The sequence below is a fragment of the Mesoplodon densirostris genome, chromosome 3, assembly GCF_025265405.1.
Source record: "Mesoplodon densirostris isolate mMesDen1 chromosome 3, mMesDen1 primary haplotype, whole genome shotgun sequence".
NCBI lineage: Eukaryota > Metazoa > Chordata > Mammalia > Artiodactyla > Ziphiidae > Mesoplodon > Mesoplodon densirostris.
In genome coordinates, this window is record NC_082663.1 from 43724626 (window position 1) to 43738931 (window position 14306).

The window sequence follows — 14306 nt, forward strand, 5'->3', positions numbered from 1 at the left end:
TGAGGCACTGTGGCTCCCTTCTGCCCAACAGTACACATCTGCAGGGGGAACCAAACCAGCCAAGAGACCCAGTCAGGAATAAATAAGACCCAATCTTGTCCTCATGGAGCTCATATTCTGGTGGAGTAATTAAGCAACTGATTACCCAAATAGGCTATGAAGGGGAAGTACAGCGTATCTGGAGAATAAATTAGAGTTAGCTGATATAATCTAAGCAGTCAGGGTCTGTGAGGAAGTCCATCCATACTGCCAAAACTACCTGACTAATCTTAGCTAAGGTCTCTTCCCCATTTAATACAAACACCAGTCCCCCCCAAGCCCCGCCTCACTCCACCCATACGGACTTTCTTCTTGTCTTCCTGTGTCATGCCAAGCTTGTTCCCACCTTAGGGCCTTTGCCCTTGTTACCTAAGCCTCAAACATTCTGTCTCCAGATCTAATAACTGGTTGCTTCAAATCATCTCAGCAGGTTTCCTCAGAAAAGCCATCTCTGTTCTAAACCAAAACAGACCCCACCACCCAATTTATTCTTTACCAAGTCACTGTTTTCTGACTTTCATGGCACTTTTTCTATTTTATTTTGGTGACCCTAAAAACTATTTACAACGGTTTTTATGAATTTATTCATGACATCAGTCCCCTAGTCTTATTTCCCTCTTAAGATTTTAAGTCTCAACTAGGTTTAAGAATTTTCACAAACACAAGCCTTATGGTTGTAAGCATCCTCCACCAGCCCCCAATAATGTAAGCCCCTTGAAAGCAGTGATCTCAGTCCGTTTTGTTCTTGTGGTATCCCCAGTGCCTAAAATCTTGCCTGGCACATAGTAGCGCTTCAAACATTATTTGATAAACAAAAGAAATGAAAAAATAGAAGTGGAAGAATACCCAGGATTGTGCCAAGAACCATTTCGTGGCACCAGTCATTTTCTACCTCTAGATGAGAGTCCAATTTTGAGAAAGTATGCTAGTACAATCCTTCAAATTGTTTGAAAAGCCAGAGAGAGATGAGAGTGGAGTAAAACAATTACATTTACATTAGGAACAACAAAGAGTTCAGAGATAATTTTTTCTGTGTACTTTTCCACTTTTTTCTTCCAAGTAGGCCTATTATATGTAATATAAAAATATCCAGGCAGAAAAAAAGAAAACAAACAAAATCATGTGGCAATCTTGCTGCAACATTTTTATACTGCTATATATATATTGATTTATGGTTATAAAAAATTCTCTACAAATTTGGTAGATAACCTCTCATTTTCTCTTTTTTGATTTCTTGGTCTTAGTGACTCCTCTGAAATTTTCCTTGTCACTTACCCAAGAAATTTTTTTGGATGACTATATTCAGAGCATTTGACTAGATACTGAGGGATGTTAATACGTAACCATAAAACTGTTCCTACCTCCTACAATTTTATAGGATAGATAAAATGTATAATTGCTCACATAGGCAAGATCTAAACATCAAAAAGAATGACTCAAACAACAATGATATACATGAGCTAGGGAGACAGAAGAATTCAAAAAGTAGTTGATATCTGGGGTGGGTATTACAGGATTCTGGTAGATAGCATTAGGGATAGATAGCATTCCAATGAGAGAAAACAGCAAGAATAAACATGAGGAGGCAGAAAGCCAACAGCTGCATTTGGAGCAGTGAAAATACACCAGATTTGCTTGAGCTGAATATAGGAACTAGTAAAAAGGCTAGAAAGGGGGTCTTAGATACAAGCTGAATGGTGTGTATTTTATCACAAAGTCAGTGAAGACGCTGTAGAAAAAACTGGTAAGTGACATGATCAAAGCATGGTTCTGAAAGATCAATCTGATGCTTTATGCAGGACAGACTGGAGGAGGAAAAAAGAGCACTGCTAGGGAAACCCATTAGAAGGCTGTGTTGGTACTCCAGAAATTCATGAGAAATTCATGAGTGCCTAAACTGAGGTGTGACCAGTATAAATCAAAAGTGAAAAGGGCATACATGGAAGAGAAATAAGAAAAGACTGCACGGAGCTTGACAACAGATTGGATGTGAAGAAGAAAGGAAGACATAAAAAATAACTATTGACACTGGATAGAGGAATATGGAAAAACAGAAACAAAGAAGTCACAGGAGAAGCTAGTTTGGGGGAGAGAAGTATAGTTCAGGATTAGCCATGTTATTAAATTTGACATGCTTTCAAAATAGAGCCAAAAGTCCAAGTAAATGTAGAAATGGCTGACTTGAGCTTGGAACAGACCAGGACTGGACATGTTGACTGAGGAGTCATCCACAAAAGAAAAGACAGAAGTAATGGAAGTAGATGAACTCTCCTGAAAGGGCTGTAGAGAGAGAATCATACTGTCACAGACTGACACCTACGGTAATGGTCATATTTTGGGGTTGGGAGAATGGGAAGCCAAAGAATACAACAAATGACTAATAGAAAGTTCAAGTAATTCAGAGGAATATCAAGGAAAGACAGAGAGTTAGAAAGAGGCTGATTCACAGAGTAAAAGTGCCACAGAATACCTAAGGAGAAATTCTATGTATTTGTAATTGCAGGCATAATAACTTTGTAGTTAAAGGGTTACAATATATTGTAGGGCAAAGAATTATTATTCACCTTCTAAGTGAAGGTTTGTTACCTGCCTACTTCTTCAGTCTCATCTCTTTTCCTCCTTAGGCAGTGCTTACATTCTGAGTAGCTTAAAGGCCCATGCTCTTTCGTGACTCAAGATCTTTGCACAATAGTGTTCCTTACCTCAGCCAGAAATACTATTTCCCCCATTCTGTACAGCGTTAACACCTATTCATCCTCCCGATACTGTCACTTTCTCAAAGAGACTGTTCATTACTCCTCCCTTTCCCCAGTAAAAATCAGATTACGCTGTTAAATTCTCTTCCTTAGCTTTTCTTTGTGGCACTTATCAATCATAGAGCAACGTTTGTGTGACTACTTCATGGCTGTGTGCGCCATTAGATTGGCAAGCTCCAGGAGAGATGATTTGTCTATTTTGCTCATCCCATCCCTAACTTCATGCCAAATACACAGTAGGTTTTCAACAAATATTTGCTAGACTTACATTTCAGTAAGAACTACAAGCAAACAAGCTAAGCAGAAGAAAACAGCGTATAACTGTCCAAATCAGCTGTAAGTGGCCCGCTGATCTGCAGCCAGAACCGGCAATCTCCAAATTGAGTTATCAAACCAAACTACACAGTAAGCAAAAATGCACTGCTGCAGTAAAGATCGCTGATAATTTTGACAATAGGTTACCCATATTCGGTGTGTAAGTGCTTAAATTCTTAAGTACTGATTTTTTCCATAACACGTGGAAACGCTACATCGTGGCTGAAAATGGTTTGAGAAGCAAGTAGAAAATGGGTCTGGCTCTAGAACGTTAATAATTCCACACACTCTAGAACGTTAATAATTCCACACACTACTCTCTGCATTCGCCTCGCTGGTTTAGATGACGGCTCAGGACGGACCCCCACTGAAACGGGAGGTAATGCAAATTTCTTTTGTTCTCAGGAGATGAAGTGGAGGTTAGGTGGGGGACGCTAAAGTCGGAACTCTGGAGGCCCAAGCAGCTTACACTGATCTAAAACAAGGCTACCCGATGGGGAGCCAGCAGCTCCGGGTGTGAAAGAGAGAAATTTTAAGACCGAGGGTCCGCCCAGGTGCGAAGGCTTCTCCCTCGGGACTGGCAGTAACGGTTCAGGAGGAGGCCGGGGCCCGACCGCTCGTACCTTGCTTGACTCGGGGATCCCTGGTGCTAGTAGCGGCGGAGGGGGGCGGCCTGACCACAGGCTTCTGGTTTTGGGCCTCCCCGGCAGCTCCGGCCTCGGCGGATTTGGCTCTGGAAGCTGATACAGCGGCCCGGACCGCCGCGGCCCCCGGCGCCTTGTGTTTCTTGTTCTTGCCGCCCATGTTGCAGCTGCGGCAGAAGATTCCTCCCGGTCCAGGTCCCGGAACCACTCCCGCACCGCCTCCAGAAGCTCTTCACATTCCCCAAATCCCACGCCGCCACCTTGCGTCCTCCATCCGGGCTTCTAGGCCCTGCTACAACCGCTGCTTCGCAATTGGTCCGACTCACCAAGGTCCCGCCTCCTCTCCGCCCACCTAGGCGTCTGCTGCGTGCCGGGAACCCTCGCCTCGCTCCCTCTTTAGCCAAGGAGCTGCCTATCCGCTGGTGTTTAGGAAAGGAAAGGGAAGGTCGGAGGAGAAACAGGAGGCAGGGAAAAAGTTTCCGGGGCTGCGTGACTCGACTAATTTTGTCTCCCACGGGCCCCTGTTGAGGCTTCGCTTGGCGTCACTGTCGGTGCGGTCGCGGAGCATCTTGGGTAGGAGGGAGATTCGGTCTCCCAGCTCCGAAAGATGGCGGACGCTTTCGGGGATGAGCTCTTCAGCGTGTTTGAGGACGACTCGACCACTGCGCCCGGAGCCAAAAAAGACAAGGAGAAGGGGAAATGGAAGGGGCCGCCAGGGTCTGCGGAAAAGGCCGGGTAAGGAAGATGTCCGAAATGTCTTTTTTTCTTTCTCTCTCCTCAGTGTTGAGGGAAGAAAATCCCACTCTCTTCTGAAGACCACGAGAAGTAGGGTGTACGTTAGTGGCGTTGGAAAGTGAAGGGGGTTGAGAAAAATGTTGAGGGAGGAAGAACGTTGGTTTGGGGAAGCCGGGTCTTGCCGTTCTCCGGTGGCCGCAGGCAGCGTGGACTTAAGCCGCTGCAATTCCCTGACGCCTGCGTAAGGCCTGACTATTACCCCTGCCTGCGCTCTGGGGTCGTGAGGGCAGGTCAGCTGTCTCTTAGTTTCTGTACCCCCAGCTCCAGCACAATACAGGAAACGAATCACCAGTTGAGTAAAGGGTTAAGAAGCTTAGAAAATGTGACTTGGATTGACTGCGAGGGGAAAGGGCAAATAGTAGCAGGAGACGGGAGAGAGATTCAATCTCCCAGCTGCAGTTTTCTTGCCTATAATGAGGTGTAGCACCAACCACTAGGGTTCTTGTGAGGAGTAAACGAGATAGTATGTGTAAGCGCCTAACGGTGCTTAGCACATAATAGATTCTCAATGCTGGCTTTCTTTGATTTTATTAAGAAAAATTTAAAAAATTACTGGTCCCTGAAACTTAAAGTAAGATGATTCATTAGTAATGAATAAAATTTACTCTTGACGTTGGGGGAGGATACCCAATGGATGCTTGAATTAAATTAGTCATGATTTTGCTCTCAAGGAACTTTTCTGTGAGGTAAGGAGGTGGTACAGATACGTATTTTAAAGAGTTAGTAGGAGATTGAAATACAATAAGCTGTGTATACAGTTAAGTGCTATAAAAGTTCAGGAAAGAGAGCTATTTGTGATATCTAGAGAGCCTTATATGCAAGAAGCTGTTCTGTGTTGAGATGATTCCTTATTGACGCTTAGATTTTTTTTTGATTTGTTTTGTTTGGTAGCACAAATTGGGCTAGGCGGAGTGTTTGCTTAGGGACTACAAGAGATAAGCCTGAGAATATAAATTGGTTTTAGATTATGAAGGGCCTTGAATAACAAGCATATGAGTTCTGATTTCATTTTAAAAACCCAGGTGAACATGTGTTTTTTTCCTAACTTGGTGACTGGATAGGTAGCGTGATAGTTTAGAAAAATTAATTTGGTATCAGTAGTCAAGAGGAAAGACACTGATAGTAAAAAGTAAATTTAAAAGTGTTTCAGTTATCTAATTATGAGATTATAAAAACCTCAACTCAGGAGGTGACAGATGGAAGGAAAAGGAAAGATTAAAATGTTGTGAAGGAAAAAATTGACAGGCCTTATTTAAGGAGGACGATGGAAGAGGGGGTCAAAAGAGACTTTTTGAACTTGGATATCAGGAAGAAGAAAAATAGGGAAATTTATAGGAGATTTTGATTTCGAAATTAATTTGGCTTGAGACAAAGTGAAGTGATGATAGTATATCCATATTGAAGTATCCATTGGGCAATTTTAATCTGGGTTTGGAGAAATACCAGAACGGTAGGTATATATTTGGATGCTATTTCAATTGGTCCTGCTTGAAGTGGAGATTCCTGTGGGAAAGTATAGTTTTCCCACACATAATATAGAGATTAGAGGGATATTAGAACAATCAGGAGTTTGAAATGTCACATAAGAGTGAAACAAAGGAGAAAAATAGTCTTCCTCTCTCATTTTTTTTTTTTTCTCTTCCTCTCTCATTGAGTTAGAGGGTGTAGTAGTCTTGGAGAACTTTTCAGGGAAAATGAGAAAGGAGGACAGGTTCTTTTTATTTTTTTCCAAACAGGAATAATTAATAATTTCTGTAGTTTGAATGGGCAACTATGATGTTATGAAGATGATACATGTATAATTTCCTACTGTGGTAAATACTTTGTTTCAAAATTACTCAAGTAAAATTCACTTTGCAGTATATTAGGGGTAAGCTGTTTCTGCAACCTTCCAAAGTGAAAATTTGTAGGATATAAAAACAATTTATATTTTAATTTTACTAGGAAATATGTGAACATTGGAGAAAGGAAATACATAAGAAAATATAGACCATGATTAACTTACAGAACTTTGTTTACTACCAACACTTCTAACTAGGCCTAGACATCTAGGTATTTTTAGGGAAAAATCCAATTTGCCTTATTGTAACTATCATACTATCATAATTATTTGTATCGTAGTCAGTATGTATAGCATGATTTCCATCTGATTTGTATAACACAGAAGGGCAAATCCTGGAACTTTAGAGGATCTTGTCTTTTGTATTGATATTTAATACTCTAGACCAAGTGGGTGCTTTTTAAAAAAACTTTATGAGAATTGTCTGGAGAGAGAGAATAATATGAAAAACTCCATGTACTCGTAACTCAGCTTCAGTATTATCAAGTCATGGTCAATTTATTCCCACACCCTTTTTTTGTAAATCAAATTCTACTAATCATGTTATTTCTCCCTAAATATTTCAGTATGCATCTCTTGTTGATAGTGACTTTCTTTTCCAACATAACTGTCATGCCATTGTTATACCTAACAAAATGTATGATAATTCATTGATATCATTGAATAGTCAATCCACAGTAAGATTCCCCAGTTGTCTCAAAGGCATTTTTTTGTAGTTGGTTTATTTGAATCAGGTTCCAGACAAAGCCCTTATACTGTTTTGCTTGTTATATCCCTGAAGTCTTTCATTTTACAACAGTCCCTTTTTTCCTTACGCTATTGATTTCTTTTGGAGGGGTGGATGAGAGGAGAAACCAGCTCATTTGTCCTGTTTAGTTTTCCACATCCTGAATTTGCTTTCTTATGCTGTCATTTTACTAGCTTTTTTATCTTCAAGTATTTACTGTAAACTGTCCTTATATCTAGAGCTGAACTATGCAATCTATAGTAGTCCCCCACCCTTATCTGAGGGGGATAGGTTCCAAGAGCCCCAGTGGTTGCCCGAAACCTTGGATAGTACCAAACCCTATATGTAGTATGATTTTCCCTATACATACATACCTACGAAAGCATAATTTATAAATTAGGCACAGTAAGAGATTAACAATTACTAAAAATAAAATAAAATAATTATATCAATATATAAGTTGAGAACTTTCACCTTTTCATTTAAAGTAAGCACTTGACGGCTTCTCTTTGGCGTTGCCAGCATCACTACTCTTGTGCTTCGGGGCCATTAATAAGTAAAATAAGGGTTACTTAAACACAAGCACTGCCATAGTACAACAGTGATCTGAAAACTTAGACAGCCACTGAGTGACTTAACAGGCTGGATACTGTTGGCAAAGGGATGATTCATGTCCCAGGCGGGATGGAGCAGGAATGTGCAAGATTTCATCATGCTACCCAAAAAGGCATCCAGTTTAAAACTTATGAATTATTTACCTCTGGAATTTTCCATTTAATATTTTTGGACCTCAGTTGACCTTGGGTAACTGACACCTTGGAAAGGGAAAACATAGATAAGGGGGGACTCCTGTAATAGCTACTACCTACCTGTAGCTGTTGAGCGCTTAAATGTAGTTAATCAGAATTGACGTGTTCTGTGAATGTAAAATATACACTGTATTTTGAAGACTTGTTATAAAAAATGTCAAATACGTCATTTTTATCTTTATATACTGAAATTATAATATTTTGTATATTTTGGGTTAAATGAAATATAAAATTTGTTTCTTTTTTAAACTATTTTAATATGGTTACTAGAAATTTAAAGTTATATAGGCACTTGCATGTATATATCTTGGACAGCTGCTGACGTTGAGACTTGATTAGAGTCATATTCAATTGTTTAGATAAGAATACAGTTGAATAGAGAGTTGAATATAGTATTAAAGAATAATGGAGCTCTTCTGAAGGAAAGTATTCTACAATGAATTTAGGTTTTAAGCTTCTCAAAGGTATAGGAATGATGTTTCTTTGTTTTATAGTTGTCACCAACTCCTAGTAGGTTTAATTACAATGCTTTGGTTGATGCTTACTTATTCAGAAACAATAATAAAATGTTAGAACTAGAGGGATCATAATTATCATTCATATGTCTTCTTTTACTGAGGACCAAGGATATTGATCGCTTGTCCAAAGGAGATTCATGTAAGTAATATGGAACAACTGTGAATACCTATTCCACTAAATGGGGCGTGAGAGGAATTACACATTTCAGGTTTTGCCAAGCATCAAAGAATAAACTTCATTATGGAAATGTTGTTCAAGCATATAGATCAGTACTACTATTTGTTGACTCTTTTTTAAAAAAAAATTTCTGTTGAGATAAAACATACTAAAAAAAAGTGCGAAAGTCATGGGACAAATTTTTGTAGTGAACACACCAATGTAAGCCCTGTTCAGGACAAAAAATAGAGTATTGCAGAAATCCATCTTTTTCCCCCAGTAAAGTGACTAACACGATAACCACATGTGTTAGTTTTTTTTTCTGTTTGTAAATATAACGTAAATGGATTCATACAGAATATGTTATATTTTGTTTCTGGCTTTTGCTCAATATTGTTTGTAAAATTCTTAACTGTAGCTCTGGCAGTAACTTTTGAAGTATGATTGAGGTTTGGTGTGGGATCAGAGGAATATTCCCAATTATCTGAAAAGCCTGCTCTTTTTCAACTATAGGAGACTGAATTTTTCTTCACATACTTCAGCCAAAAACTGTATCACAACAAGTTCAATGTAGAGATAGATGAGAGTCCAGCTGCCTTCTATTAAGCCAGACATTAAAGAGACTTGCAAAAGTATAAAATAATGCCATTCTTCTCATTAAAATTTTTTTGGGAAAATACTAATTTTTTTCAGTTTTAATATTTAATATGGTAAACATCAATAGATAAGACTACAGAAACAAAATTCCTTGGAATCCTCAGTAACTTTTAGACTGGAAAATCAAAACAAAATCTCTCATTTCTGAGATCAATAATTTTGGAGCCACTGATCTAATATAGTCTAATTTCCATTTTCCTGGTAATGGTTCTTGAGCTCCTTTTCATATGCTTATTGGTCATTTGGATATCCTCTTTCGTAAAGTGCCTGTTCTAGTCTTTTGCTCATTTTTTTATTGGGTTATCTTTTTTTTTTTAATTTGTAGCCGTCACTTCCATTATTTTAGATACATACGCCTTTTGTCGGTTATATGTGTGTTTTCTCCCACTTTGTCTTTTCTCTGTACTCTCTTAATGGTACTTTTTGATTTACAGAAACTCTTAGTTTCAATGCAGTCCAATTTAGCAAACTTACTTTTTGGTTAACAATTTTATGTCCTGTTTAGCAATACCTAAAGATAATTTTCTCATTTTATCTTCTAGAGGCTTTGTTGTTTTTTGCCTTTCACAATTAGATCTAATATCCATATTGATTTTTGTGTGTAATTGGCATAGGGGTCAGATTGATTTCCCCTACGGTTATCCAATCCACAAAGCACTGTTTATTGTCACTACTTTTGACCAGTGAATCCAACCACATAAAAAAATTTTCTCCCAAATAGTAATATTATGCTGTTAGAAAAGCATTAAATGTTTATTGAAAGTGTTTACGTAAATGTCTAATGGTATTTTACAGTTTTTAAGAATATTATATTAGTAATAGTTGTGTTAATGTGAGTTGCAAAATATTTTTAGAACAGAATTTCCAAGAAAATATGTAATGAAAGAGTAGTATTCAGTTTCATTAGTTAAAATAAGAGTATTCTGGGCTTTAGCCACTTTTGATTTGTAACATCTATTTACATGACTTTTTTTGTTAATAGTGTATATTATACATGGGATAATATTTTATGGAGTCACCCTTAAAGTAAGAAGTGCTATTGCAGAATTCATTCTAAACCATTCACTTTTCAGAAAACGTTTTGATGGTAAATTACAATCTGAGTCAACTAATATTGGAAAAAACAAGAGAGATGCAGACTTCGAGGGCACAGATGAACCCATTTTTGGAAAGAAGCTCAGGGTAGAAGAGTCAATAACTGAGGACTTAAGGTAGTATTTCCATTGTTATAAATGTTAGTAACTCTTAAGTTGGATGGTTGCCTGAAGTTTTGAAAATTGCTTGTATGTTGTTACTTTGTGAAAATATTTGTTGAATTAGAGAAATGAAAATAAATATGCTTTACATATTCATATAAACATGTAACTGTAGGACAGTTATTTAAGTTTGGGGAAATGGAAAACAATATAGAAAAGAAAGGCTTTTAATACTTTTGAATCCAATTTTAAGAAAGAATCTTGAAGCCTGATTTTTTTTAAAAAGAAGAAATGCCATTTCATTTATTTGTTAATGTCTTAGAAGAGGATCACTGGAAGAGTGGGATAAAAGGAAAGAATAAAACTGACACAATGGAAGGGAATACTTGAGAAAGAGCATTAGGAGGAATTAGATTTTCACTGTTGCATGTAGCAGTAGAGTGGCTATGAATCTCAAGACTACTATCAATGAGGGAGACCCATGGATATGTTTGTCTGAAATAGCTGGGTGTTTCTTTGATTTCAAAAGTTGGAACTTTTCTAGAAATTGATTCCAATTTCTTAGGTTGACCTGTTTCCTCTCGTAGCGATGATCATGACTTTGCTTTTCCCTTCTCATTTGCCATATTCTAGCTTGGCACTACAATGAAGAATTTACTCCTGTGGGGTTTTTTGTTGTTGTTGTTGTTTTTTAACCGATTAGCTGTTGTTGTAGCTAGCAAAAGTAGCTACTGTAAGTGGTGGTAGATGCATCACTGAAATACTTAAGATGCACTGTTTGTCCAAACTAGTGGAATAGGTTACAAAATAATACTGATAATTTAAAATCATTGTTGCTTATTGTAGTAACTCTTGGGTTTTATCCAAAGTATGGTTATTGATTTAAAGTAAAAAATCAAAAGTACAGTCAATAATAATGGATCTAGTGCAGAAATACATCTATTTTTCTTCAATTTATCCACAATCATGTCCTTTCAGAGTCTAAACAGAGAACCTCGATGAGTGTAACTTAGGATTTTGATGAGAAGAGGGAACACTTCTATAAATTACAGCAACATCTGTATTAGGCTAGTTTATTTTATACTTCCTATTACGTAATTTTTTTTTTTTTTTTTTGTGGTATGCGGGCCTCTCACTGTTGTGGCCTCTCCCGTTGCGGAGCACAGGCTCCGGATGTGCAGGCTCAGCGGCCATGGCTCACGGGCCTAGCCGCTCAGTGGCCATGGCTCACGGGCCTAGCTGCTCCGCGGCATGTGGGATCTTCCTGGACCGGGGCACGAACCCATGTCCCCTGCATAATCCACTTGGAGTCTGTTTTGTATTTGTAATAAAAGATGCTAACTCACCATTTTGAATTCCCAGCATATATAATCCTCAGAAATTTATTTTAATGTAATTTTAACAATTTTTTTTTTTTAAGTTTGTCAGACTTGATGCCCAGAGTCAAGGTACAATCAGTTGAAACTGTTGAAGGGTGTACACATGAGGTAAGCACAAACAGTGGATGGTAAGTTGGTGTTATAAGTGGGATTTTGCTTTGGCCTATCTAGTTTGATGATTGACAAGCAGTTTAGCCTTAGGGGCTTTGGAAACTTAGTTTCTGTGCAGTCAGTGTACATAGTCTAGTGGAAGGAGCTGGGGGTTTGTATTCAAACCTGAGCTCAGACACTGACACAGCGCTTTTCCTAACTACAGTCTTGGATAAATTTCTTAACCTCTTTGACATTGGTTTTCTAATTTGTAAGTTTAGAATAATGGGATTTACATCATGGGGTGGTTGTGAAGATTATGTAAGAAAATTAGGTGAGATACCCAGCACAGAGTAGGGGTTTTTTGTTTGTCTTTTTGTTTTGCTTTTCAGAGTAGGAATTTAGTACATGTTTATTCCCATGCTCCTAAAGTCAAGTAACAGTGACATTTTGCAGGTTCCCTGCTTTTTTGTGTTTTGCTCTGACTGATACATTGCAGTTTCATTGTCTGCCACAAGATGGTGGTCACTGATAGCTTGTAGTAACCATTTATCAGTGAGCGTTTATAAACATATGGGACATAAGGAAACTGTAACACTAGTTCTTTCTATTAAGCCCTTCTGCCTTTACCATGTAACCTTATATGTTATCACTACAGTTAATTGGGGAATCTTATTAAAGACTTTATTAAATAAGCAGAGTAATTACAAATTAAAAATTGCTTTTGATGTAGATCTGGAGCCTTATTTTTTTAAACACCTGTTTTTCTACTTGAAATTTCCTTATGTTCCTTTAGAATAGCACTTAGTTTGGCAGGTATAATATCCATTAGATCATTCATTAAACACTTACATTAGACCCTATTTGATGCTGTGGTCTTAAAAAGATGGGAGAGGGCTTCCCTGGTGGCACAGTGGTTGAGAGTCCACCTGCCGATGCAGGGAACACGGGTTCGTGCCCCGGTCCGGGAGGATCCCACATGCCACGGAGCAGCTGGGCCCATGAGCCATGGCCACTGAGCCTGCATGTCCGGAGCCCGTGCTCCTCAACAGGAGAGGCCACAACAGTGAGAGGCCTGCGTATGCAAAAAAAAAAAAAAAAAAAAAAAAAGATGGGAGAAAAACCTCAAACACACACAAATTTTGCTCTCAAGAGGTCAGAAGTTCTTTCTGTCCTCCTTCATGATTGTCCTCAAGCCCTCCATTCTGTTATCTCCTCTCACTTTTTTAGCAGGTAACCTTACCTTTTACTTTATCTAGAGGTTTGAAGATATCAACTTGGAGTCACATCCACTCAAAGGACAAGGCACTGCGTTGTTTAGGCTGAGGAGAGTTGCTCTGCCAGTGTTCTTGTTTGTATCCTATCCTGCCTCCACAAAGACTTGGATCATTCCATTTTCCCTTGACTGTTTCTGGTGTCTCCTTGTCTCTATTTTCCTTTTCTTACCAGCATATGAATATTCAAAAGCTTGTCTTCTGTTCTGTGTTGCTTTTTAGCCACTGTGTTGTGTTTCTTCTTCCCCATTGTAGTCATTAGTCATTCATTCAGTACATATCTTTTGGGTGCCAGGTATATTTTATTATTCACTGAATATAAAGAGATAAATAAAAAAAGTTATGGTCCCTTTCTTTTCAGAGTTGTTATTGAGTGGCTCTGCTTAGAAAATCCCTGCTAAACTTCCTAACCTTCCAGTCATCTTTTAATCTTCTATAGTTAGATTTCTTCTTTCTCCATGTCTTTCAAACTGCTCTGACAAAAATCACCAATAACTAATTGCTAAGTCTATTTGACTCTTGATTATTCTGTTGGTTTTCTATTTTTCTGACTCCTTAGTCTCTGTAGGCTTCTCTTCTACCTGTCTGTTACAAGTTAGTGTTGCCCAGACTGTTTTCAGAGAATAAAAACAAAACTCTGATTCTCATACATGTGAAAACACAATTTGTTATTGTTGCTGCTATTAAATCTCAGAAATGTTAAAATCTTAATTGCTTTGTGTTAAATGTTTTTTGTTCATGTCATAGCAAGTATCAGGAGAGATGTGAGGGAGGTGAACCAAGTAGATGTGAGGGAGGTGAACAAAGTAACCAGGTATGGCCCCGCAGGTTGATCATACCTTGATGAGGATCACACCATGTGATTTAGGGTCTAGTCTTCAGATTTTCGGATTCCGAAATTTGATTTTGCCAGTGCACCAGAGGTTGTGCTCTTTGGATAGAATCACTTTCATCCTACTCATGGTATGGTATAACAAAAGAAGGACCTTCCCTTAAATTAATGGATAAGTAGTCCTCTTATTGTCATACTACCTAGGAGTTAGAAACTACTTAGAAGTTTCTTGGTGTCATAATAAAGGGGAGTATGTAGTCTTAAGGGGAAGACTGATG

At 38.3% G+C, this 14306-nt stretch overlaps 2 protein-coding genes across 2 annotated transcripts in view; one reads left to right on the plus strand and one right to left on the minus strand.

Annotated features, from left to right (window-relative positions):
* DHX29 (DExH-box helicase 29) overlaps nucleotides 1-4214 on the minus strand; it is a 47480-nt gene extending 43266 nt beyond the window's left edge. Inside the window, exon 1 of the mRNA XM_060092886.1 lies at nucleotides 3734-4214. Coding sequence (XP_059948869.1) covers nucleotides 3734-3914 — 181 coding nt within the window. The 5' untranslated portion in view covers nucleotides 3915-4214. The remainder of the gene's footprint in view (nucleotides 1-3733) is intronic.
* MTREX (Mtr4 exosome RNA helicase) overlaps nucleotides 4111-14306 on the plus strand; it is a 133687-nt gene continuing 123491 nt past the window's right edge. The window contains exons 1-3 of the mRNA XM_060092888.1: nucleotides 4111-4489; nucleotides 10331-10468; nucleotides 11874-11940. Coding sequence (XP_059948871.1) covers nucleotides 4362-4489; nucleotides 10331-10468; nucleotides 11874-11940 — 333 coding nt within the window. The 5' untranslated portion in view covers nucleotides 4111-4361. The remainder of the gene's footprint in view (nucleotides 4490-10330; nucleotides 10469-11873; nucleotides 11941-14306) is intronic.